The sequence below is a fragment of the Tarenaya hassleriana genome, unplaced genomic scaffold, assembly GCF_000463585.1.
Source record: "Tarenaya hassleriana unplaced genomic scaffold, ASM46358v1 Cleome41, whole genome shotgun sequence".
NCBI lineage: Eukaryota > Viridiplantae > Streptophyta > Magnoliopsida > Brassicales > Cleomaceae > Tarenaya > Tarenaya hassleriana.
In genome coordinates this window covers 19,290-40,701 of record NW_010966933.1, presented here as the reverse complement: position 1 = coordinate 40,701, position 21,412 = coordinate 19,290, and the positions used below count along the sequence as shown (strand labels likewise).

At 42.0% G+C, this 21,412-nt stretch overlaps 5 protein-coding genes and 1 pseudogene across 10 annotated transcripts; 5 read left to right on the top strand and 1 right to left on the bottom strand.

Moving 5' to 3' along the window:
- Positions 1 to 2,315: 2,315 nt before the first annotated feature.
- On the top strand, positions 2,316 to 4,569 carry LOC104824694 (annotated as a pseudogene).
- Positions 4,570 to 4,946: 377 nt separating this feature from the next.
- LOC104824692 (tyrosine aminotransferase-like) lies at positions 4,947 to 7,745 on the top strand. Its single transcript, XM_010556806.2, has 7 exons — positions 4,947 to 5,379; positions 6,056 to 6,395; positions 6,549 to 6,767; positions 6,851 to 6,910; positions 6,993 to 7,148; positions 7,224 to 7,317; positions 7,394 to 7,745. The coding sequence occupies exons 1-7, from the start codon at positions 5,120 to 5,122 to the stop codon at positions 7,507 to 7,509; spliced, it is 1,245 nt and encodes a 414-aa protein (XP_010555108.1). The 5' UTR covers positions 4,947 to 5,119; the 3' UTR covers positions 7,510 to 7,745.
- A 234-nt stretch (positions 7,746 to 7,979) lies between these two features.
- Positions 7,980 to 10,395, top strand: LOC104824693 (tyrosine aminotransferase-like). Of its 3 annotated transcripts, XM_010556807.2 has the most exons (7): positions 7,980 to 8,306; positions 8,507 to 8,550; positions 8,873 to 9,212; positions 9,295 to 9,513; positions 9,623 to 9,682; positions 9,755 to 9,998; positions 10,061 to 10,395. In XM_010556807.2, exons 1-7 carry the CDS (start codon positions 8,079 to 8,081, stop codon positions 10,174 to 10,176), a joined length of 1,251 nt encoding a protein of 416 aa, XP_010555109.1. In that variant the 5' UTR covers positions 7,980 to 8,078; the 3' UTR covers positions 10,177 to 10,395. The 3 variants fall into 3 exon arrangements, with proteins under 3 accessions (XP_010555109.1, XP_010555110.1, XP_019059428.1); XM_010556808.2 differs by lacking the exon at positions 8,507 to 8,550 and having other exon boundaries at positions 7,980 to 8,350; XM_019203883.1 differs by lacking the exon at positions 7,980 to 8,306 and having other exon boundaries at positions 8,465 to 8,550.
- Positions 10,396 to 10,496: 101 nt separating this feature from the next.
- On the top strand, positions 10,497 to 12,739 carry LOC104824691 (reticulon-like protein B18). 4 transcript variants are annotated; one of them, XM_010556804.2, is made up of 8 exons: positions 10,497 to 11,119; positions 11,232 to 11,364; positions 11,460 to 11,534; positions 11,622 to 11,763; positions 11,913 to 11,982; positions 12,087 to 12,152; positions 12,239 to 12,361; positions 12,468 to 12,739. In XM_010556804.2, exons 1-8 carry the CDS (start codon positions 10,591 to 10,593, stop codon positions 12,590 to 12,592), a joined length of 1,263 nt encoding a protein of 420 aa, XP_010555106.1. In that variant the 5' UTR covers positions 10,497 to 10,590; the 3' UTR covers positions 12,593 to 12,739. The 4 variants fall into 4 exon arrangements, with proteins under 4 accessions (XP_010555106.1, XP_010555105.1, XP_010555104.1 ...); XM_010556803.2 differs by having other exon boundaries at positions 11,214 to 11,364; positions 11,628 to 11,763; XM_010556802.2 differs by having other exon boundaries at positions 11,214 to 11,364.
- Positions 12,740 to 12,876: 137 nt separating this feature from the next.
- On the top strand, positions 12,877 to 14,089 carry LOC104824689 (uncharacterized protein At4g28440). Its single transcript, XM_010556799.2, has 2 exons — positions 12,877 to 13,204; positions 13,789 to 14,089. Exons 1-2 carry the CDS (start codon positions 12,946 to 12,948, stop codon positions 13,977 to 13,979), a joined length of 450 nt encoding a protein of 149 aa, XP_010555101.1. The 5' UTR covers positions 12,877 to 12,945; the 3' UTR covers positions 13,980 to 14,089.
- A 184-nt stretch (positions 14,090 to 14,273) lies between these two features.
- LOC104824690 (26S proteasome non-ATPase regulatory subunit 2 homolog A-like) lies at positions 14,274 to 20,696 on the bottom strand. The gene is made up of 23 exons (XM_019203882.1): positions 20,493 to 20,696; positions 19,969 to 20,069; positions 19,614 to 19,746; positions 19,480 to 19,539; positions 19,186 to 19,296; positions 18,902 to 18,967; positions 18,547 to 18,668; positions 18,279 to 18,393; positions 18,051 to 18,125; positions 17,496 to 17,654; positions 17,290 to 17,397; positions 17,128 to 17,211; positions 16,897 to 17,037; positions 16,700 to 16,804; positions 16,337 to 16,558; positions 16,105 to 16,218; positions 15,814 to 16,029; positions 15,645 to 15,704; positions 15,442 to 15,555; positions 15,268 to 15,353; positions 15,048 to 15,156; positions 14,764 to 14,942; positions 14,274 to 14,679 (listed from the first exon to the last, which is right to left on the bottom strand). The coding sequence occupies exons 1-23, from the start codon at positions 20,586 to 20,588 to the stop codon at positions 14,580 to 14,582; spliced, it is 2,676 nt and encodes an 891-aa protein (XP_019059427.1). The 5' UTR covers positions 20,589 to 20,696; the 3' UTR covers positions 14,274 to 14,579.
- Positions 20,697 to 21,412: the final 716 nt, after the last annotated feature.

Here is a 21,412-nt window from a genome sequence, read left to right as displayed (position 1 = left end):
ATATATATATATATATATATATTTCAATTGATTTTTCAATTAAAATCCAAATTTTCATTCGATGTCCGTTGGAATTTTTTTTTAAAATTTTGAAAAAAATTTCCAACCGGCATCCGTTGGAATTCGGTTGGAATTTTTTTTTAAAAAATTTCCAAAAAAAATTCCAACCGGTATCCGTTGGAATTCCGTTGGAATTTTTTTTTAAAATTTTCAAAAAAATTTCCAACCGGCATCCGTTGGAATTCCGTTGGAATTGTTTTCTAACAAACATCCATTGGAACTCCGTTAAAAATTTGCAACCGATTTTTCCAACGTTAATCCGTTGAAAATTTCCAACGGATATCTGTTGGAAATACCGTTGGAAATTTCTAACCCAATTTTTCAATTGAATACGTTGAAAATTCCGTTAAAAATTTCCAACGGGTGTTTCCAACGGATACCCGTTGGAAATTTTCAACGGAATTTCAACGGAAATCGTCGTTGAAACGCCGTTGAAAACCGTTGAAAATCCGTTGGAAAATTTTCCAACGGACAAATCCGTTGGAAAATCCGTTGGAATTCGAGGATTTTTTTGTAGTGAATTACTCTCCATTGTGACAACCAAGCCGCGATTCACATTGCTACCAACCCGGTCTTCCATGAACGCACGAAGCACATCGAAGTTGACTGTCACTTTGTCCGCGAGAAAGTTCTACAACGTATCATTTCATTGAGCTACACGAAGAGTTGTGACCAATTGGCGGATATTTTCACCAAGGCTACCTCAACCGACATGTTGCACTATCTCGTTGGCAAGTTCGACATGTACGATCTCTACACGCCTAGCTTGAGGGGGAATATTGGAGAAAATACACACGATGAGGAGAACTCAGACGTGGACAAAGCTGGTATCAATCACTTTGGGCTGCCAAATCTCTTTAACGATGGCCCAACTTTGGATGGAGTGGGCCTTGATGAAGCCCAAAACACATCATTGCCTTGATTAATCCCACCGACTCTTACTGGAACAATCACCGACGAAAATCCTATGCCATGATCGAGGATATTACGCTGCGAGATTCTCTTTCTTCTCATTTCCTTTTGTTGATTATCTCAATTTCCATGAAATACCTTTGTTTCCTTTTACTGTATCTTTGTCTTCTTTCTCTTTCTTGCTCTGATTTTGTATATATGTGGAGCTGAAGTTTTTTAATAAGTCTCAAATGTTTCATTGATCAAATTCTGAAATCAATCTCTTTTCTTATACTCTTCAACCATTGCACCAGGCCTCTGAAGGACAATTCTACCCATTCTTAAGATCAACTTGGACTTTAATTGAGGCATGTTTGTCCATGGTGCCGATATATTGTTAAACTTGGCATCTTTATGATAAATTGGGAGCTCGAACTTAACACCAGTACTTTCCAAGCGTGGGGATTTTACAAATCGTAACGTCTGATGTCCATCGGGGGGTTGTCCTGTCTCCATCAACAATGTCCTTCCCTGACAAGAGACTCCATCGTATGGAACACAGATTGTTGCGAATATGGAGAGAAATGTGATCGTTTAACATATGGTACCGGCCATGAAATATTTGGCACAAGGGAATAATTGAGAAAAAAATTCCAACTTTTTCATTTGTAATATTCACAACCAACTATTAATTTTTTACCAAACGAATAGTAAACTTTTGAATTTTTTTCCAACTTTTTGATCGTCCAAAAAACTAGTTAAATTTCTAATGGTCAATATTGACGTGTTTTCATGAAATTTATCATGTCAGATATCGTATCCGAAACGATAAATACATATAAATATGTATATGTGTATGTGTATGTATGCATATATATATATAACTATATATATATATATAGACACATGCATGTGGGTCTATATAGGTGTATGAATATATGTATGTATGTGTATATGTATGGATATATGTATCTACATATGTATATGTGTATATATAGGCGTATAATTTCCCAACTAAGTTTGTCGTTCCTCAATTAAGACCATTTTCTTTATTAGCCGAAAATGATTGACAGAAAAAGATGAACAAAATAATCTAGTTGTTTAAAATATGACTCAATAGTATATGGTTTGGATTCTTTGACAAATTTGTGTTGCTCGTCTTTTCCTGTCACTTGCAGACATTTAAATCTGCATTTTTTTATCATCCATAAATTTAATTTAGAAATTTGGAAAAACCAGTAGTAGTTATACTTTTCGAAAAATAATATAATTTATTGTTCAGAAGAAAAGTAATAATAACATGTTGAAAATTCACATAAAATCAAATACCACATTTGTGACGTGTAAGCAAAGAAAAAAAAAGTTGTCATGACTGATAAGCCTGTATATATATCAACAACTCAGTCCGTGGGCTAAAAGGCCGAGAAGGAGAAGAAAAACTCAAAAGACATGAGCCAATACACCAACTTGTTCGTCCCTCCTTTTAGGACCGAAGAAGAAGAAGAAGAAGAAGCTAAACGCGAGACGCAGACGCAGAAAGGAGCGTCAGCGTCTGGAAGTTCAAAGGCAGCGAGACGGCGAGGAAAGCCACGACGGTGTCGATGAGAGGGATGCTGAGCATGCTCTTCAGCAAATGTAGGAAGGAAGTCGGAAAGACCATTTTGCCCCTGGCTCACGGCGACCCCTCCGTCCACCTTTGCTTCCGCACGTGCGTCGAGGCCGAGGACGCCATAGTCCGCGCCGTCCGCTCCGGCTCCGCCAATTCTTATGCCCCCGGCGCTGGCATTCTCCCCGCTAGAAGGTGCTTTGGATTCTTGTTCGTGCAGAGCTTTTATCAAAATGCGTTAAAAACTAACGTTTAAACGTTTCGTCAAGGGCGATTGCGGATCATTTGAACGGAGACCTTCCACACAAGCTGAAGGCGGAGGACATATATCTGACGGCAGGGAGTGCACAAGGGATAGAGACAATGATTGAAGTTGTAGCCCGACAACATTCAAACATTCTGCTTCCGGAACTGGCATACCCTCACTACAACACCCATGCTGTCTATAGCCTCCTCGAGGTTCGCAGGTTCCATCTTCTGCCCGAAAAGGATTGGGAGATCGATCTTGAAAGCGTTGAAGCCCTTTCAGATGACAACACTGCCGCCATTGTCATCATCAATCCTAACAACCCTTGTGGCAACGTTTACACCTACTCTCATCTCAAGAAGGTTTGTAGGTTTAGAGCATTTCAGGATTTTATTTCCGGTACGTAGTATACTCTTGTTTCCGAGGTTTCGCCTCTCGCAAAATGAACGAGATCCATCGCGTGGTTTTGCAAGGAAAGTGGATGTACGATACATGACATATTGTACAAATTTGATTCCAACAGGTGGCGGAGACAGCGAGGAAGCTAGGGATAATGGTGATATCAGATGAAGTGTACAAGGAGACCATCTATGGAGACAAACCCTTCGTTCCGATGGCAACGTTTGCGTCCATAGCTCCTGTAGTTACACTTGGTTCGATATCAAAGGCTTGGGTTGTTCCGGGATGGCGAATCGGTTGGATCGCCCTTAACGACCCCCACCGTCTTCTCCACTCCACCGGGGTCTATACGTCTTTCCTCCTTCCTTTTTTTCTTTTTTGCTGAATTCAGGACACACAATTCAGTCCTTGTTTTTGTGTTTGGTTCTCCATATGTGTAGGTTGTTGAATCCATCAAGCAGCTTCTCGACATAAAACCAGACCCGTCGAGCCTGCTCCAGGTTTGTTGTTCATCTCGTTGTCGCCCTTTTTCCACGTTAAATAAATCTCTGAACTATATCTTTGTAAAATATTATCTGGAAGGCGGCACTTCCTGAGATCCTGGAGAAGACGAAGAAAGAGTTCTTCACGAAGAAGAACGCGATGTTGAAACAGAACGTGGACTTGGCCTTTGAAAGAATAAACGACATTCCCTGCATGGTCTGCCCAAAGAAGCCCGAGTCCTGCACATACTTACTGGTATATACCCCTTCCATATATTTTGATATATATATATATATTATATATATACACACGTAATTCTGAGAGAGAGAATTTGGATGTTATGGATATGCAGGCGAAGCTGGAGCTGGGGATGATGGAGGACATGGTGGATGATGTTGATTTCTGTGTGAAGTTAGCCTCAGAGGAAAACCTCGTCCTCCTTCCTGGTATTGGATCATATATATATCATGTAGAAATTAATAAAAGTCAATATATTCGCGTGAACCGGGTGGATTGACAGAGTTAAGAATATATGGGACAGGAGTGGTTCTGGGGCAAAAGCATTGGGTCAGGATATCCATCGGATCGGACCCTTCCGTGCTCGAGGATGCCTTCCAGAGGCTCAAGGGCTTCTACGGACGCCATTCCAACAAACCCCGTTCTCACCCTTAACTTGACCTACTGTTATTATATAGAGGCAAGGCAATCCATTTGCCAATTATCTCCGGTTATATGTGTTGCCGGTTTACTTTTGTTAGTTTTACTGCCTTTGAACATGTGGGTTTCGTTGAGTTTATGCTTTGTAAATCCACGATGGTAAATAAGCTATCAATACTCGTAGTAATACCCTTCTGTCTCAGCAGTACTATATGATTTTTGTTTGTTTGTTTGTTGCAATTCAATTCAAATGGTAGATATAGCATGCAAGATTGCTCGCCTGTATAGAAGAAGAAGAAGAAGAAGAAGAAGAAGAAGAAGCTCGACCTGTTGTCGCTGTTGGAGGACAAGAAGGATGACATTGACTTGTGTGCTGTGGATATTACTACCATTTTAAGAGGAAAGCAAACCTGCGTGGGATTCAGGTCAAAACCCAGTCAGTGGGAGAGGAACAAAGAGAGTAGCGGAAGGGAGCGGATTACTATAAGGTCCTTCAGGTCGATCGCAGCGCCAAGGATGATGACCTCAACAAAGCTTACAGAAAACACGCCATGAAATGGCATCCGATCAGATTCTCCAAAGATCCGAGAATCGTGATGATGGCAACCTTTCATTTTTAATATTAATCGCTAATATTTTTTTTATGGTTATGGACCCTTGAGCAAGACAAAGGGAGCGCCTGGTGTCCTGTCGCGGTCCACCTGTCACAGAAAAACAAGCAACTTGTAGGAATACAGTCAGACTTCACCACATGAATCGTGATCAGTAGCACGGAAATGGAGGGAAAGGCGTGGAATTTCAGGGCGAACAAGGCGATCGACGGCAGTAAGCTGGGAATCCGGACGTATATCGACATTCTGCGGAGTAATATCGACCACAGTGACGGCAGATCCGTTATCCCTCTCTCTCACGGCGACCCTTCTCCCTTCCCCAGCTTCCGCACCGATCCCTCCGCCGTCGACGCCGTCTCCGAGGCCCTCCGCTCCGCCAACTTCAACAGTTATTCTTCTACCACTGGTCTTCCTCTCGCTAGGAAGTAAGATTTTATTTTTTGTTTGAATGTTTGGGCATTCTGCTGTTCGTCGTGATTTTCCCGTTGTTGTCTTCTGGAGAATATGTAGCGGCTAAGTAGATCACATACGGTTACAGCGAAGGACAGAGTTTCCCCTTGTGAGCCAAAGTTTCGATTTTTCTTTGTGAATCTTCATTACGGAAAAATTAGCGTTTGCATGGTGTGGATGGTGGTGTCTGAATCTGGTGATAGGAGGCAAAACTCTGTTTGATGTTCTGTTTGAATTTGTTGTCAATCAAGGCTGGAAATTGCAACGACTGGGGACACTTTGTTGTTTCTGGCGTAGAAGGCAAAGAAAGAGATCAAAATGAACTGAGTGTCAATGTTCTGATGCCAACTGATATACTATGTTGAAAAGCTCTACGCTCACTTGGGCGAATTCTGAAATAGGTCTCTTGTGTTCCTTACAAGCATTTCGATATTCTAGATTGTAAGCCACAAAGAATGATCTGCATGTTCCTTATTTTGTTTTTGTCACGGTTTTAGACATATTCTTATTTTACCAACAACTCAATGTCTAATACTCTTGCTGAGCTGAATGGAAAATGGTTTCGTTCATGTTCATGGGCAAAATGCATTTTGATTGGAGGGTCTCTTTAATCGGCTTCTTTACAACCCGTTTCGATGTTTTAACTGGCAGGGCTATCGCTGAGTACATATCTCATGATCTCTCATACAAGATATCGCCAGATGACGTCTATCTAACCGCTGGTTGTGCACAGGCGATAGAGATCTTGATCTCAGTCCTTGCTTTTCCTGGTGCAAACATTCTGCTGCCTAGGCCCGGTTACCCGATATACGATTGCCGAGCATCTTTTGCTGGACTCGAGGTCCGCTATTTCGACCTTTTACCAGAAAAAGATTGGGAGGTCGATCTCGATGCAGTTGAATCCCTTGCAGATGACAAAACAGTGGCCCTAGTGGTTATAAACCCTGGCAATCCGTGTGGAACTGTTTGGTCACGTCAACATCTCCAAAAGGTGGCATAACGATGTTCTTCTGTTGTTTCTTGATGTTTATTGTTGGATTTGGGATGCCTTTGCGGAAACGGCTTTGTATCAACACTTGCAATTAGGGGGCTCATTGTTTGGGTGGATTTGTGATTCATGCCAGTTATTTTGGTAAATTAAAAGATTGCAGAGACAGCTAGGAAGTTGGGAACATTGGTGATAGCGGACGAAGTGTATGAGCGTTTTGCGTTTGGGAGAAACCCATTTGTGTCAATGGCAGAGTATGCAGAGATTGTGCCGATGATCAAATTGGGGGCCATATCAAAGCTATGGTTCGTGCCAGGGTGGCGACTTGGGTGGATGGTGACACTTGATCCTCTTCACATCATCAAAGATTCCGGGGTTTGTTTCTTTAAACTCATTTCATTTTACTGCATGACCAGAAGCAGCAATATTTACGTATCTATATGCTCTTTCCGGTCCAGCTTTTGGGAAGCCTTGAAAACTTCCTCAACATGACTACTGACCCTGTAACCTTCATTCAGGTTGAGCAAAAAACACCCAGGCTTTGTTGATATCCCATTTTTGGCTGGAGATATATTGAACTGTGTCTTCTCTCCGTTTCAGGGAGCGATTCCTGATATAATAGGAAATACAAAAGAAGATTTCTTCTCATCGAAGCTAAACTTGGTAAGAGAATGTGCAGAGATATGTTACGAGGAGATCAAGAAGATTCCTTGCCTCAATTGCCCCTCCAAACCTCAAGGATCGATGTTTGCTATGGTAAAATAAATTCACAAAGACTCATTAGATCAGTCCGCTGTGCCACGAAGATTGGACTCAGTTTTCGGTCTGCAGGTCAAATTAAACCTCTCACTGCTTGAAGATATCGGAGACGATATGGACTTCTGCTGCAAGCTGGCGAAAGAGGAATCAGTTTTCATCCTCCCCGGTAAAATCTTGAAATGTTTTTTTCTCTTCTCTCTTCTCTCTGCAAGTCAAAGAATTGAATAGGATTGGTGGTGCAGGTCGAGCTGTTGGGATGGAGAACTGGGTCCGAATCACTTTTGCGGTCGAGCTGGAGTCCCTCATAGAAGGGTTCGCTAGGTTAAACGACTTTGCCCAGAGACACACCAAGAAGTGAAGAGGTTCCCCACCGAAGCAAATTAGGTTTTGCTCCTCATACTTGGATGAAATAAGACGTTTGTTGCTTTAGTCATTGTCACCCTTCATTTGTGATAATGTAAGCCCCCATACTCTCTGGTTCGGCTTCTACTTTGTGCTAAAGTTTCCATCTTTCTCTGCGTAAGGAACTGAAGAATGCGTCTTGGGAACTTATCAATATCCACACTTTATCCAGAAAACTGAATTTATTTGCTTCGTCCTTGTTTATTCAGTATCAACACATTAATTTGAGCCAGAGTCATTGCACATTCTGCTTATTTTCGAATCTTGAAATGGTGTTGTTACTGTTCATCCACCATATGCTGTTGACCAAACTCGGGTTTTGTCTCTTCTGGAGGATATGTGAACAGAAGACGTTTTTTACAACGTCGCTTTCCGGTCGTGACAACAAGCAAAAAACACGCAGCTTATACAGATTAGTTAATAAATAAGTTGTGTATGTTGTCACCGGAACAAAAGGCATGTTCCATTCCGCTTCAGAGATGTACATAAAGGAGTACGAAGAAGAGGTTTCAGGGTAAGTGAGAAATGGAGGAGAAGGGGTCGAAACAGTGGAATTTCGGAGCGAACAAAGCTCTTGAAAGGTCGAGTAAGGACGGCCTTCGAGAGGTTCTCCACATACTGCGTTCAAGTCTCGACCCTTCCGAGAGCAGACCCGTCATTGCTCTCGGACACGGCGACCCTTCCTCCTTCCCCAGCTTCCGCATCGATGAGGCCACTGAGAATGCTGTCGCCAAAGCTCTCCTCTCCGCCAAGTTTAACAGCTATTCTTATACCTCCGGTATCCCTATTGCCAGGAAGTGAGTCCCTTCTTACTGAATTCTCTTCTTCTCGATCGCTTCTCAGAACCAAAGCGTTGACTTTTGTTCCATTCTCGTTTTTTTTATGATGGGTATCAGCGGAAAATTAGTCCAAGTCCTGAGAATGCTGTCGCCAAAGCTCTCCTCTCCGCCAAGTTTAACAGCTATTCTTATACCTCCGGTATCCCTATTGCCAGGAAGTGAGTCCCTTCTTACTGAATTCTCTTCTTCTCGATCGCTTCTCAGAACCAAAGCGTTGACTTTTGTTCCATTCTCGTTTTTTTTATGATGGGTATCAGCGGAAAATTAGTCCAAGTCAATATCTTTTAATGTTTAGTTCCTCAAGTCTGATCAATGGGTTTTGTCTGATATCAGCAGGAAAAAAGAAACAAGAGACACTTGTTGCTTTTTTGTGCGACATCTTTCTCATTGCAGGGGACAGGATAATCTATGTTCTCTTGGCCTTATTATTGCCTCAAATGGTGTAATTCGGATTGATGTTCTTCTTTCTAACATAACCAGGGCTGTTGCGGAGTATATCTCCCGGGATTTGTCGTACAAAGTATCGCCAGAAGAAGTGCATGTAGTTGCTGGTTGCAAGCAAGGGATAGAGGTTCTGATATCAGTACTGGCTCGTCCTGGAGCCAACATCCTGCTGCCAAGGCCTGGTTTCTCGGCTTACGGGTCCCGAGCCTCTTTCAGCCAACTCGAGGTCCGATATTTCAACCTCTTGCCCGATAAGGGCTGGGAGGTCGATCTTGATGCTGTTAAAGCTTTGGCAGACGATAAAACCGCTGCCATGCTGATTATAAACCCTTGCAATCCTTGTGGAAATGTACTCTCTCGTCAACATCTGCGAAAGGTTGGCTGCCCTTTCTGGATCATTTTTTTTTTTTAATTTGAGTTCTTGTAGAGTATGTTAATGAGGCGGGTGATGGATGAAGATTGCTGAGACGGCTCGAGAGCTGAGAATAATGGTGATAGCAGACGAAGTATACGAGCGTTTCGTGTTTGGGAGCGAAGCATTTGTGTCGATGGCAGAGTATGCAGAGATAGCACCCGTGATCAAGCTGGGTGGCTTATCAAAGGGTTGGTTCTTACCTGGCTGGAGACTTGGTTGGATTGTCACTTTTGACCCTCACCACATCCTTAAACAATCCGGGGTGGGTGGGGCATGTTTTGATCATACAAAAGTTATTCCCATTAGCAGTACATGAATTGAATCCTTTAGATTTTACAGTAATTAGCATGGAATGAATCTGTCTGTTTCAGTTTGTGAGGAGTCTAAACAACTATCTCAACATGACGACCGACGCCGTGACATTTATTCAGGTATATTTGCAATACTTGAGCTTCATTCATGGTTTCGGTAAACAGAAGAAGGTAAATGGAAATGGTTTGCAGGGGGCGATCCCTGAAATACTCGGAAAAGAAGATAGGTTTTACATGAAACTGGAGTTGATAAGAGAATGTGGAGAGATATGTTACGAGGAGATGAAGAAGATCCCCTGCCTCAACTGCCCCTCCAAACCCCAAGGATCAATGTTTCTGATGGTAAGGTTAAAGCTCTGGTTGCTTGAAGACATTAGAGATGACTTGGACTTCTGCTGCAAATTGGCCAAAGAGGAATCGCTTATCATCCTGCCTGGTAGTACCCTCTTCACCTAAATTCAGTGGCACTTGTTCCATTTAACAATTAAACGAACGCAGGTAGAGCAGTTGGACTCAAGAACTGGCTCCGGATCACATTCGCAGTTGAGGTTCAATCTCTTAGAGACGCAATTTCCAGACTAAAGAGTTTCGTCCACAGGCACTCTCTAAAGTGAATGAGGCTGTCCCCTCTTCTTAGTTCCTTTCAATGAATGTATGCCTCAAAGTATGAACCTTTTTTTTTTTTTTATGTTTTATCTGTTTTGTTGCTCAATAATCCTCTCATGTGCTAGCTCTTACCGTTGGAAGCCCATGAGACAAGGGCCCAAAAAAGAACCATATTTTGCTTTACCGTTGAAAAAGAACGGACCCATATGCCGCCGTCAAGATTCAAAGTGACAAAGTCCCATACTTTATGTTCTTTCTTTTGTCTCCAACGGCTATCTGACCCACGGTCGAGGAACCAACAAGACAAGTAGACACACTCGACTCGAACGAAGAAAGTTCATAAATTTCAGAGCAAACCCATTTCATAAATCCCTCACTCAATTCTGATTTCCAAACAGAGCTACATCACCGCCTCTGAATAAATGGAGCGTACGCCTCCTTCCCACCGATCCAACCCTAGATCAGCTTCTCGTCTCCATCGCGTTTCCGAATCCAACCGAGAATCTCCCAACCTCTCTCTCGATCTAGTTCTACCATCTCCCAAGAACAACGGTACTCCATACCCATCGCCCGCCTCCGTTAGATCCTCTTGTTCTCCCGTTCCTGTTCGCGAACTCCTCTTGTTGTCTCCTCCGCTCCGTAGATCGAGAACCCGTTTGGCTGACAAGCTCGAAATGTCCATGGACGAAGCTCCGGAGCCTGCTGGGGCCGTGCGCAGGCGGTGCAGGTCGAAGGTAGGGCAAAAGGGCATTTTGGCTAGTGCCTCGCCGAGGAATGCCCGCAGATCGAAGAGACGATCTGAGGTGGTGGAGGTGAAGGAAGATAAGGAACCGAACGTCGTCATCGACGAAGCCCTAAAGCCAAGGAGACGAAAGACGACCCGTCGGTCTAAGAAGGAGAAGCAAAGTTCAGTCCCTTTGTTGCCTTCTCCTTGTCCACCTTCAAACCCAAGTACGCCCCCTCTAATTAACATCCGTTTCCCGTTTCTACTCAGTTTAGTAGATGTCGCTGTTTGGTTTCATCTTTCTTTTTTGTGTGTGATAAGATGAGGATGTGTGTGAAGGCGATTTGGATGGGATTGGAGCAATCGTGGATGATTTGGTTATGTGGAGAGATGTTGCAAAATCCACCCTCTGGTTCGGTTTTGGATGTTTGGGTTTCTTGTCATCTTTCTTTTCCAAGGGAGTCAGCTTTAGGTATGTGATTCCTCCAGTGCTTCCGGCTTTTGGGCAGATGCCTCATTTCTGAGAAAAAGAAGTACCTAAAGATTTGGAAACTTTGGGGTTTGAAGTGTTTTCTCAGCGGTTTCCCACCTCGGCCTTCTGTTTCTCGTTGCATCGTTCTTGTCAAACACCCTTTGTCAAAGGTAGGCGTGTTCATCCGACCCTATTTACATGTGCAACTCAGCTTGTCTGGCTGTTCCTCGTACTCTGATACATTTGTCTGTTTTCAGCAACAGCCAAGAAACGAAGCGAGGATTTTGCGTGGGGGAGCAGGACATTTTGCGGATAGCCAGACGGGTTCTTCCGGCGACCAACCTGGCGATTTCAAAGATGAGAGAGCTCTTCTCAGGAGAGCCATTGATGACATTAAAAGTAACTTTTTTCTTGATAAATTCACCACTCCAAACTTGTCAGACTGGTTTAACGTGCATTCTTGTCTATATGTATAAGCATGATTGGGTGTTATTACAGGGACTGTCTGTGTGTATATCCGGGGCTTATCCTTGTGTTTGTCATGACAGGTGACACCCTTTCTGATAATTGGAGCTGAGTATGGTCACCTGATCACACTGTGGAGGCTATGCGCCGTTGGTATGATTTTTGAAACACTTGTGGCTGAATCAACAAACCAAAGAAAAGAGCTTGGGCTCTGTCTGGATGCATAACGAGTGAGTGTGTGTGTGTTGCTGGAACAGGGTTTTTCCTCGGCTTCAGTGTTCCAAAGCTCTATTCCTGCTACTCCATCCCCATAAACCAGAAAGGTGAGTAAAGCTGTTGAGTGTTGCATAGTTCTTGAATCTTCAACAGTCGACGTCCATGTGAGTTGAGCTTTGATAATGACGCGCAGTCGAGAGGATGAAGAAGAGGGTAGTTGAAGGATGGGGAGGCTGTTCCCACAAGAGGATGGTTGCACTCTCCGCCGCTACAGCTTTCTGGAACCTCACTTCCTTCAAATCTCGCATTCTCGCAGGTACCCTATCATACTAACCACTGCGGTGTATGTATATATAGTATACACACACACACACAGTATATGGATGGATGATGGAAGGCATTTTTATTTTTCAATGTTGCAGGTTTCATGGTAATGGTGATAGTACGCTACAGGCGCATAAATCTACATCCTGAGGAAGAAGAGGAAGCTGTGGAGCCAGAGGAGGAGCAAGCCTTGGCGCTTGTGCTTTCACACACAAAAAAATAAAATCACCTCTCTCTCTCTCTCTCTCTCTCTCTCTCTCTCTGTATACTGTTGTTCCTCCTGTCTAATTATTTTAATACCAAAGAATAATAACCTTATGAAAACGCATTTTTATTTTTCTTTGCCTAAAATGCGCATTTATATTTTTCATTTTTTTTGTTTAACTAAACATATTCTAATTCGGAAAACAAAAGTCTTGTCACAGTCCACTTAGGAACAACCACGTGGCAATCCTCGAAATACCAATCGCCGTCTAGCAAACAATTTATAAACCCTAATCCGCCCTCTTCCCATCACCCAGCAGCATACAATTTCATCGGTTCCTCTTTTCTACGTCTTTTGGTGCGATCGTAGCCATGGCCACTGCCGCAGTTTCATCGGGAACGGCGACTGCTAAGCGAAAGCCTGTGTTCGTGAAAGTGGAACAGTTGAAGCCGGGGACGAGCGGTCACACGTTGACCGTTAATGTCGTTGAGGTCAAAACTATCGTCCCAACCAACCGGAAGGCCCGGTCTGCGGCTTCTCTTACTCAACCATCTCACCCGAGTCGAATCGCTGAGTGTCTCGTCGGCGACGAGACCGGCTGTATTCTCTTCACTGCTCGTAACGATCAAGGTACCTGACTTTTACATTTATATAGATCTTTGTCAGGATATATCCTAGGGTTTTGACTGATAGTTCTAATGAGAACTAATTATCCATTGTGTTTCTATTACCGGAAAAAAAACGTAGCCATAGTGTTTCATCAATTGATCTGTTCCCAGGTCACATGTTCTCCCGATCTTTGCAGTTGTATTCGTCAACTTGTATGTTTCTTTTTGGGGATAAGAAAAGACATGTATTTGACCACCCACGGGACTTCCAGGGATTATTATAAAATACAATCATCTTGTCAAAGCATTATACGGCTATAAAAAAAATGTTAAAGGGCAGTACTTCGTTCCAGTTTCTTGATTGGTTTCATGTTAAAAATGTGGACTTCAGATTTTATTGAATGCTAGGAATTCAGAACTGTGGAATGCCCAGAAAGGTGTGCCTTTTCAGTTAGCAAACATTTTGTTACATATTGACCGTGGATTTACCCAAGTTTCCCAATGTGTTTGGCCTCGTCATAGTAAATACTAGCGAGATAGTTACAGGTCAAGTTTCGCGGTTATGGAGTAACATGGTAACTCTCTGTTTTTTCTTTTGTGGACCAGTTGATGTTATGAAGCCAGGATCTACTGTCATACTGCGCAATTCCAAGATAGATATGTTCAAGAGCACAATGAGGCTTTCTGTTGATAAATGGGGGCGTATTGAAGTCACTGAACCTGCTTCTTTTGCAGTCAAAGAGGATAACAATCTTTCGCTTATCGAATATGAATTGGTTAACGTGGGTGATCACTGATTTCTAGTTTTTGTTTTTTATGGATGATTAGGATCTTCTCTAGTGATTCTGAAAGATAAACGAGTCTCCTCTTTTCTCAAGTTAACCATAAGGGTATTTTTTTCTGGTAATTCTGCCGTGTGAAGTCCTGATGTAGATGGAGATTGTATGAATTTTCTGGACGATGAATGCATGAAGGACGAGCTCTTTGTAGCATTCTCGCTTTGGTGGGCGTGTGAGTCAGGTGTCTGAGGTCTCCGACGCACCTGACCTCGGCCTCGCTCCCTCATGTTTCTAAAGCGACTGACTGACTCAATCTTGGCCTCAGTCTCAGTGAGGTTCTGTTGAAGTATTCAGGCGGTGAGGACCAATATCAGCTCATCCGATCAAAGAAACTGAAGGAGATATAACCGACATGGATAACCTGAAACGAATCTTCTTATTGCCTTCTCTAATATCTATCAACATGAAAACAAAAGCCTATGCCTCTCTCATTCGTCACTCTCCCTTCTCCTTTTGTGCTTTCTCCAGTTTTTAACTTGGGAAACATCATGAAATATTCAGGCCAAGAACTTCTCTTTCAAAACTCACTCCCTTCCTTCCTCCCCTACAATCTCTTCTCTAACCCATGTGTGTATCGCCTCTCTCTCTCTCCTCCCTGTAGTCTGGATTCTCCTTCAAAATGATGAACCCTTCTAATATAGGCGACAGTGGAATATACCTGTGTTCCATCCCACGACGCGCGTTACTACAATAAAAACACTCGGACGAATGAAAATACATAAAACGAGGAATAAGACCATACTTCTCCGTTGCCAGTTCGGCTCTCTCGCCTGCAGCCAGGAGAACTGGCGTCGAGTGTGTCTGGAAACCAGTTATGGTCTTTGGTCGACCTGCCTGACCAACCACATCCACAGCTTGTCCAACACGGACCGGAACTGAGATGGGCTTGAGGTCCTCGTCCACAGTCATCATCATCCTCGGCTACACATAAAAAGTGGTGATAAAACAAATTAACATTAGACACAGAGAAGATAGAATACGGATTTAATTGCTTTGGTGGTGGCCCTGGATTGAATTTTAACTCACCCGCATTGCCAAAACAAGGAAGTACAGCACATAGTGGTATTTCCCGAGTATGATGGATTTTATGTCCAAGCACGCATGCAAGAATGTAACAATACCAGCAAGTGCGGTTCTGAGCGGGGAGTATAATAATCAGAGTAAGGATTCGTTTGCTAAAATTTTTGAAGTCAGCGATCAGTTTGATACAAACGCATCATAATGCAAAACAAATTATTCAACTTACGGTGACAGCAAGAAACGTTCAGAGTGGAAGGGGCTAAGAGTCAAAAGCCCCTTTCCCATATACACCAGACCTTGAGCAATACGCACCTGCAAAACGGCTCGCTAAAATGAGTACTCAGAAGAGAAAATGTGTTATTTCAGGAGAAAAAAAAAAGTGCTTCCAGAGAAAGATTACGCAGAAGAGAAGGCTGGGATCCTTGTAATAATAGCTGGACAGGTTCCGAAGCATGCCAGCTATCCGTCCATTGTTAGTTCCAGCACCAATCAATCCCAGGGAAATGACTGCGGCCTGTATAATTGAATTCAGATTTTAAAAGGAAAAAAAAATCAGCTTATTCAGTATACTAGGGAGACTGCAAAATAAAATGAAAATCTCACCATGGCAACTTCCGAATCCGTGTCATGGCTAAGGCGGCTCAACGTGCCCATCACATTCACCTGGAATAATGAAAAAAGATCAAACAACCTGCACTGCTCTTCCCAACCACACCGTCACCAGTAACACACCTAACCTCGCGACATAAAACAAGATGCGGCAAAAACTTACCTTGGGGTTTGATATACACAGGAGACCGAGAGCCAAAGGCACAGCACGACGAATGTTCTGTTCTCCATACTGCAGCACATGCTCCAAAGAACGGATTTCCATTTCAAGACCTATTTCTTCAGACATAGCAACCATAGCAAGTCCAAGCACAGCTGGCCCCTGGTGAATTTCGCTCTTCTCAAGATGCTCTCCACATTGATCCAGAAGGTCTTGGACCTGCAAGAATATGGAGTGAAACGATTGAACGACAAAGTTACGATTGAACTATATAATACAGCCATGATTAGATACCTTAAGCACGTTCCCTGTTCCGGCATATGCACAGGATAGAAGTGTCATATCACAATACTTTCTAATCTTCTCGCTGAATGCCTTTGAATCTTCTGCTGTAGCCCTCACTTTTTTCTGGAACGTATATGAATCGATTAGCATTCATCAGTAAATGAATAACGACCCAGTAAGACGAACATGATGTTCCCGATTGTTAAAGTCCTCAGAGCAGTCATATTAGCACTTTGTCTACCTGTCTGCCAAGGTATAAAAGACCAAGCCCAAGAGGCAAGAAACGAGTAACGGCTTCACCAAATTCTGCCTCACCTCGATCCGTCAAAGCAAATATAATTAATTGAGCAACTTCATCATTGCAGGAACCGACAAATATCATTCCCAAAGAAAGTGCAGCAAAACATATGACATCAAGAGTTGCTTTTGCATCATGCATTATCAGAGACAATCTGCCTCTTAACTGCCAACACAGCAAACAAATTATTAATCTTGAAAATCACATCACATATTCGACACGGTACAATGCAATAAAGCATAATCCATAAAACAAATGGCATTTCTTTGGAGCCAAACTTTCGACATGAGGTAACATGTAATTCACCTGTTCATTCTGTGAACCAGCGTATGCCATTCCGAGACCTATGATAGCACCAATTCGGATAGATGGTTCCTCCTTGTCTAAGTAGTCATCAATAAGAGCCAATGCCTGAGAACAAAACCAAGTGAGAAAGGGAAATGGTTGCTCAACAATGAGGAATGAGCAGGAGCTCCCACAATTCAATGAAGATATCAACTAACAGGATCACAATCATTCTTGATGCCACAATTAACAATGCCAATTCCCAGCAGTGCTCCAGCAATGACGTGATTGTCATTGCTATAGAAATATTTATCAATTTGAGCAAGTCCAGAGTCCACATCCCACAGCAGAATCATTCCCTAACATTAACAAAGGAGGTTAAGTGACACATCCTTTCTTCGCACAGTTTCAACACAGATGAAAAATCCATCGAGCAACAAATAGCATACCAAACTAGCAGCAGCACTGGTCTTTCCATGCTCTTTATGTTTGGAGATCCATTTTGCATACGATGGTACTGTCATTAATTTGTCCTGCAATAAGGAATATATCAAGAGAACAGCCGAAGTACCAAAGTCTTTCTGCAGCGAACATAAGACGGTAATCAATACCTGGCCAAAACCAGCATTTACAAATGCATTCACAAAGGTTGCGGCCAAATTCTGTCTAGCAGAATCAGCAGTCGCCCCTATACTAGCCCTCCTATCAAGCAAATGAGCCTAAAAAAATTCATATGCACAAGTCAACAACCGACAAACATAATAATCCATACCCAAATATACCAGAAATAGACAGACTATCCAGTAAACTAAATTACCTTATATACATCTTCGGGGGTTTTGGCCTCCATAACCTCAATATCCTGCGCCAGAGTTAGATATCCTTCACTCAATTTTGTGTTGTTAACAATATCCTGCAGGGCCTCTCTTTCGTCGTCGTCTGCAACCATCTCAGCGTCAAGCTCAAAAATGATACCCTGCAAGAGAAAACGAGAAACCATAAGTATATAAGCAAGTATCACATTCACATCCCCATACCGAATGCACTCTTGAGCAATAAGGATGCAGCAGTTGACAAGTGAAGGCCAGATCATGAAATAAGTGGCCTAGATGTGCCTAATGAACAACATATTTATCCCGCCAAACAGTATTACACTAGGCCAAAAAAAGAGGGACAACCAGATCGAGGTTCATCATCCCTGAGCTAATATGTCTATCAACTGTCAGTATGTCATTAAGGAACAGAATACCAACAAAAATGAGCCAGGCAAATTACTACAACAGAAAGGAGTACTGGTTCAATCAGCACAAAAAAGTTAAAACCGAACGAAAGGAAATAGAAATTAGTGAGCTGGAAATATATTACAACTTACATGCCGGGCAATCACGTAGCAGAACTGTTTCTTTCTCAGCAAATCTCTACACGAGGTGAATACTAGCTTCACATACTGAAATATTAGCACCACAAAGCACCCGAGACGTTGATAAAAACACCGCATAGATTCGGAGTCCTTAACCATAAAAGGTAATTTCCAGCGAGAAATAGAGCAGAAAGCGTAAATGAAATGGATATCATCGTCCTATAAGAACGGAGGCCAGACCTCCATATTATCTAGAAACAACGCAATCTGCAAGGCATTTGGGTATTCTTCATACTTCATGTAGATCCTGTAAGCAATATCTAGAACCAAGAAGTCATCTGGATCACGGAGATATCTGAAAACCCAAAGACATAGGTTGTTAAATGGATGTAGACTACACAAGATAATCAAGTAAATCTCATCACTGATATGCAACAATACTACAGATATATTGCCAGAACAGCTTCAAGTTTCAACATATATTTTCAGAATCAGAATAAGAAATTACTTTGCAGCACTAGTGAGGTACAGGCATGTTCGCTTGAAATTTGTGCTGTCTACATGCTCAAGCAAGAGATCAAATTCCTCAACATCAATCAAAAGGTCAACAGCTTCAGCTTCTGCATTATGCTACAAAAGAAGAAACTTAAGTCCACAAAGAAACATTTCTAAAGTTTAAAAAAAAAAGAATTTTGGTCATAGTTCTTCACAAAACAGGATGCGACAACAACAACAACAGCAACATCCCTTAATCCCAAGTTTATTTGGGGTTGACCGCATGAATTCTTCCTTTCCACTCATTTCGATTTCCACAAAACAAGATGCAAAAGAACAAAAAAAGAATAACATGATCAGGATCTCACTTTCATGTGAAAAGCAACTATTTGTTGCACAAGCTCCATTAAATCATCATTAGGGGCTTCTTCCAACTGAAATGACAAACATAGGAAGATGGGCAGATAACCATATTTCAGCAATCTTTTTCAATGTAAAACAAAAGACAATTTTATAACTCATTAGTACATCAAACTTCATTACTTCAGGAAGAAACACAGAGGTAAGTTGACATGACATGGAGAGAACACAAGAAAAAAAATCCTATGACGGCAACATTGGCAAAGACCAAATAGATATGTAGATTGCTAACCTTACGCTTCATATACACTCGTGCAATCTCTCCAGACAAATTTCTGACATACGCGTGGCCCCATGAGCCAATGTCACCCTCTGATCCCATCAACCTATATCTTAAGCTTTCCTGAAAGAGACGTGTAAAAGATTAAAAGAGAGCAGTCGCAATGTACTGAGAAAATTCACTACCGCAAGACTTAACCAAATTTCAAATCGATCAAGAACAGCTAAACTGTTATCCATGCCAAAGAAAACAATGCAGGACATGTGGAATAAGAAGAAACCCGTTCAGTTGTAAGAAAAAGTATACGCGTTCACCCTCAGCAGACATGGTCAGGGCCAGAACAGAGAGTATATCTGCTAAGCATTTCTGCAAATAAAGAAAAAATGACATGTTTAAACTATATCCAGGGAATATGAATACAGAATATGAATTTAACTTGCCTGACTACATATGTTCAGATCGGAATCAACCATTTCTTCATGAAATGCCTTCAAAGTTCCATAATGGGGGCGAAGGAACTTGAGTGGTTTAGGAACTGAAGTCATCGAGCTCGTTGCTGCTCGAATTTCCCGTCTATAAAACAAAAACTAAAACACATCACTAATGCTGAACTAAGAGGAGAGACTGCTCAAATGACTCATACACTAAAAGCAGCTAAAATGCAAAATTCTACAAGTCCATAGGTTAGCACTTGAAACGCTCAAATTTAAGTTAAATAGTTGAATCGGGCCCTTGTATCTTGAGATAACCAAAACTGAACCAGCTCAAGGTAAAATTATGAGGTTCAAGAATTACCTCATGCTCTCAAGAGCAACCTTCTGCAATTCAGGATTCGGATCCTGAACCATTTCAACGTAGAGCTCCACATTCTGCTTTAGTTGCAAATCCTCTTCGGACTAAGATAGACGCAAATTGAGTCATTAGATAAGTAGCCCTACGAGCCAGGAACTGATCGGAACCACAGTCAGGGAACAAAAACTGTTGATCGGAACCACAGTCATTAGATAAGTAGCTCGAGCTAGAAACATTTTTTTTTCTGTTCCAGATCAATACCGATGCTAGAAATCATCTTCAATCTCAATCGCTTAATGGCAACATTCCACTCACTCGCTTCGCAGAAGTTCTCCCGATAAACGAACAGCTTACCAGCAATCCCTAATTCTTATGAAACATTTCGGATGAGATTGGGAATTGCTACAAAACCAACGACTCTAGGCATAACTTTACTTGTGATCTCTCCAGATACCAAACGCTTTCGCTGGCTCTGTAGCCATAAAAGATTGCGGAAAGAAAGCCAAAACGAACCGAAGAAAACTCACCAGGTCCTCCTCCTTCTTCTTGGGATCCTTTGAAGGAACCTTCACCGTACGCTTGGCACCACCGCCAACGCTGTTTGGTTCGGGGGATGGAGCCATCTCCGTCAAGATCGCTCTCAAAACTTCACAGAAAATACGAACTTCCAACGCAGAACGATCGAACAGCCTCTGCTTCAGCGTACGCGAAAACCCTAATGCACGGCTGATAGAGAGGGCTGACACTACACTTCATGCAAACCATGAAATGAGAAAAACGAAAAATCTGTTAGATATATACAAATATCAGTTTTGTAAGCCGTTATGGCGGTTGTATATTTGAAGAGTATAAATACATGTATGTTATGACTCTGTTACAGAATAATGGGAAAGAGAATCAAAACGGTTAACCACAAACATATTCACAGTGAAAACTAGGGCTGGGCGTTTAGAATCGAACCGAACCGAATCGTTAAAACGGTATTTTTCCCGATTCGAAACCGCTGTTATTTCCTGAACAGTACCAATTTTAGAGAACCAAATTTTCCCGAAACCGAACCGAACCAAACTTTAAAAATCCCGAAAAACCGAATATTTTTAAAGAAAATCTATCATTTTTTTAATAAAACCCAGAACCGAACCGAACCGATACCGAAACCGAACCGAATACAATAAAAAAAACCCGATTGGTATCTATTTTTGTAAAACCGAAAGAACCGAACCGATCTATTCCGTCCCGAACCCGAACCGTTTCCCGAAACGCCCACTCCTAGTGAAAACCAATAAACACATTAATTTTTCCCAACCCTTATATTAAATTTTAATTTTTTTATAAATAATATAATTAAATATTTAAACTTTAAACGTTTTTTAAAAGTTCCGTTTAAAAATAAATTTCAATGTAGAAATTAAAAGAGTTTATCACATTAATTACAGAGTCTATATAG

Excerpts from the sequence above, each read along its gene's own strand:
- LOC104824692 (XM_010556806.2), top strand. The coding sequence starts at position 5,120 with ATGGAGGGAAAGGCGTGGAATTTCAGGGCGAACAAGGCGATCGACGGC. Across the intron at positions 5,380-6,055 it reads GGTCTTCCTCTCGCTAGGAA|GGCTATCGCTGAGTACATAT; the intron begins GTAAGATTTTAT and ends TTTAACTGGCAG. Across the intron at positions 6,768-6,850 it reads ACATCATCAAAGATTCCGGG|CTTTTGGGAAGCCTTGAAAA; the intron begins GTTTGTTTCTTT and ends TTTCCGGTCCAG.
- LOC104824693 (XM_010556807.2), top strand. The coding sequence starts at position 8,079 with ATGGAGGAGAAGGGGTCGAAACAGTGGAATTTCGGAGCGAACAAAGCT. Across the intron at positions 8,551-8,872 it reads GGTATCCCTATTGCCAGGAA|GGCTGTTGCGGAGTATATCT; the intron begins GTGAGTCCCTTC and ends TAACATAACCAG. Across the intron at positions 9,213-9,294 it reads CTCGTCAACATCTGCGAAAG|ATTGCTGAGACGGCTCGAGA; the intron begins GTTGGCTGCCCT and ends TGATGGATGAAG.
- LOC104824691 (XM_010556802.2), top strand. The coding sequence starts at position 10,591 with ATGGAGCGTACGCCTCCTTCCCACCGATCCAACCCTAGATCAGCTTCT. Across the intron at positions 11,983-12,086 it reads GTGGAGGCTATGCGCCGTTG|GGTTTTTCCTCGGCTTCAGT; the intron begins GTATGATTTTTG and ends TTGCTGGAACAG. Across the intron at positions 12,362-12,467 it reads CAAATCTCGCATTCTCGCAG|GTTTCATGGTAATGGTGATA; the intron begins GTACCCTATCAT and ends TCAATGTTGCAG.
- LOC104824689 (XM_010556799.2), top strand. The coding sequence starts at position 12,946 with ATGGCCACTGCCGCAGTTTCATCGGGAACGGCGACTGCTAAGCGAAAG. Across the intron at positions 13,205-13,788 it reads CACTGCTCGTAACGATCAAG|TTGATGTTATGAAGCCAGGA; the intron begins GTACCTGACTTT and ends TTTGTGGACCAG.
- LOC104824690 (XM_019203882.1), bottom strand. The coding sequence starts at position 20,588 with ATGGCTCCATCCCCCGAACCAAACAGCGTTGGCGGTGGTGCCAAGCGT. Across the intron at positions 17,655-18,050 it reads GCTACGTGATTGCCCGGCAT|GGTATCATTTTTGAGCTTGA; the intron begins GTAAGTTGTAAT and ends TTTCTCTTGCAG. Across the intron at positions 15,157-15,267 it reads GAACGTTTCTTGCTGTCACC|AACCGCACTTGCTGGTATTG; the intron begins GTAAGTTGAATA and ends CTCCCCGCTCAG.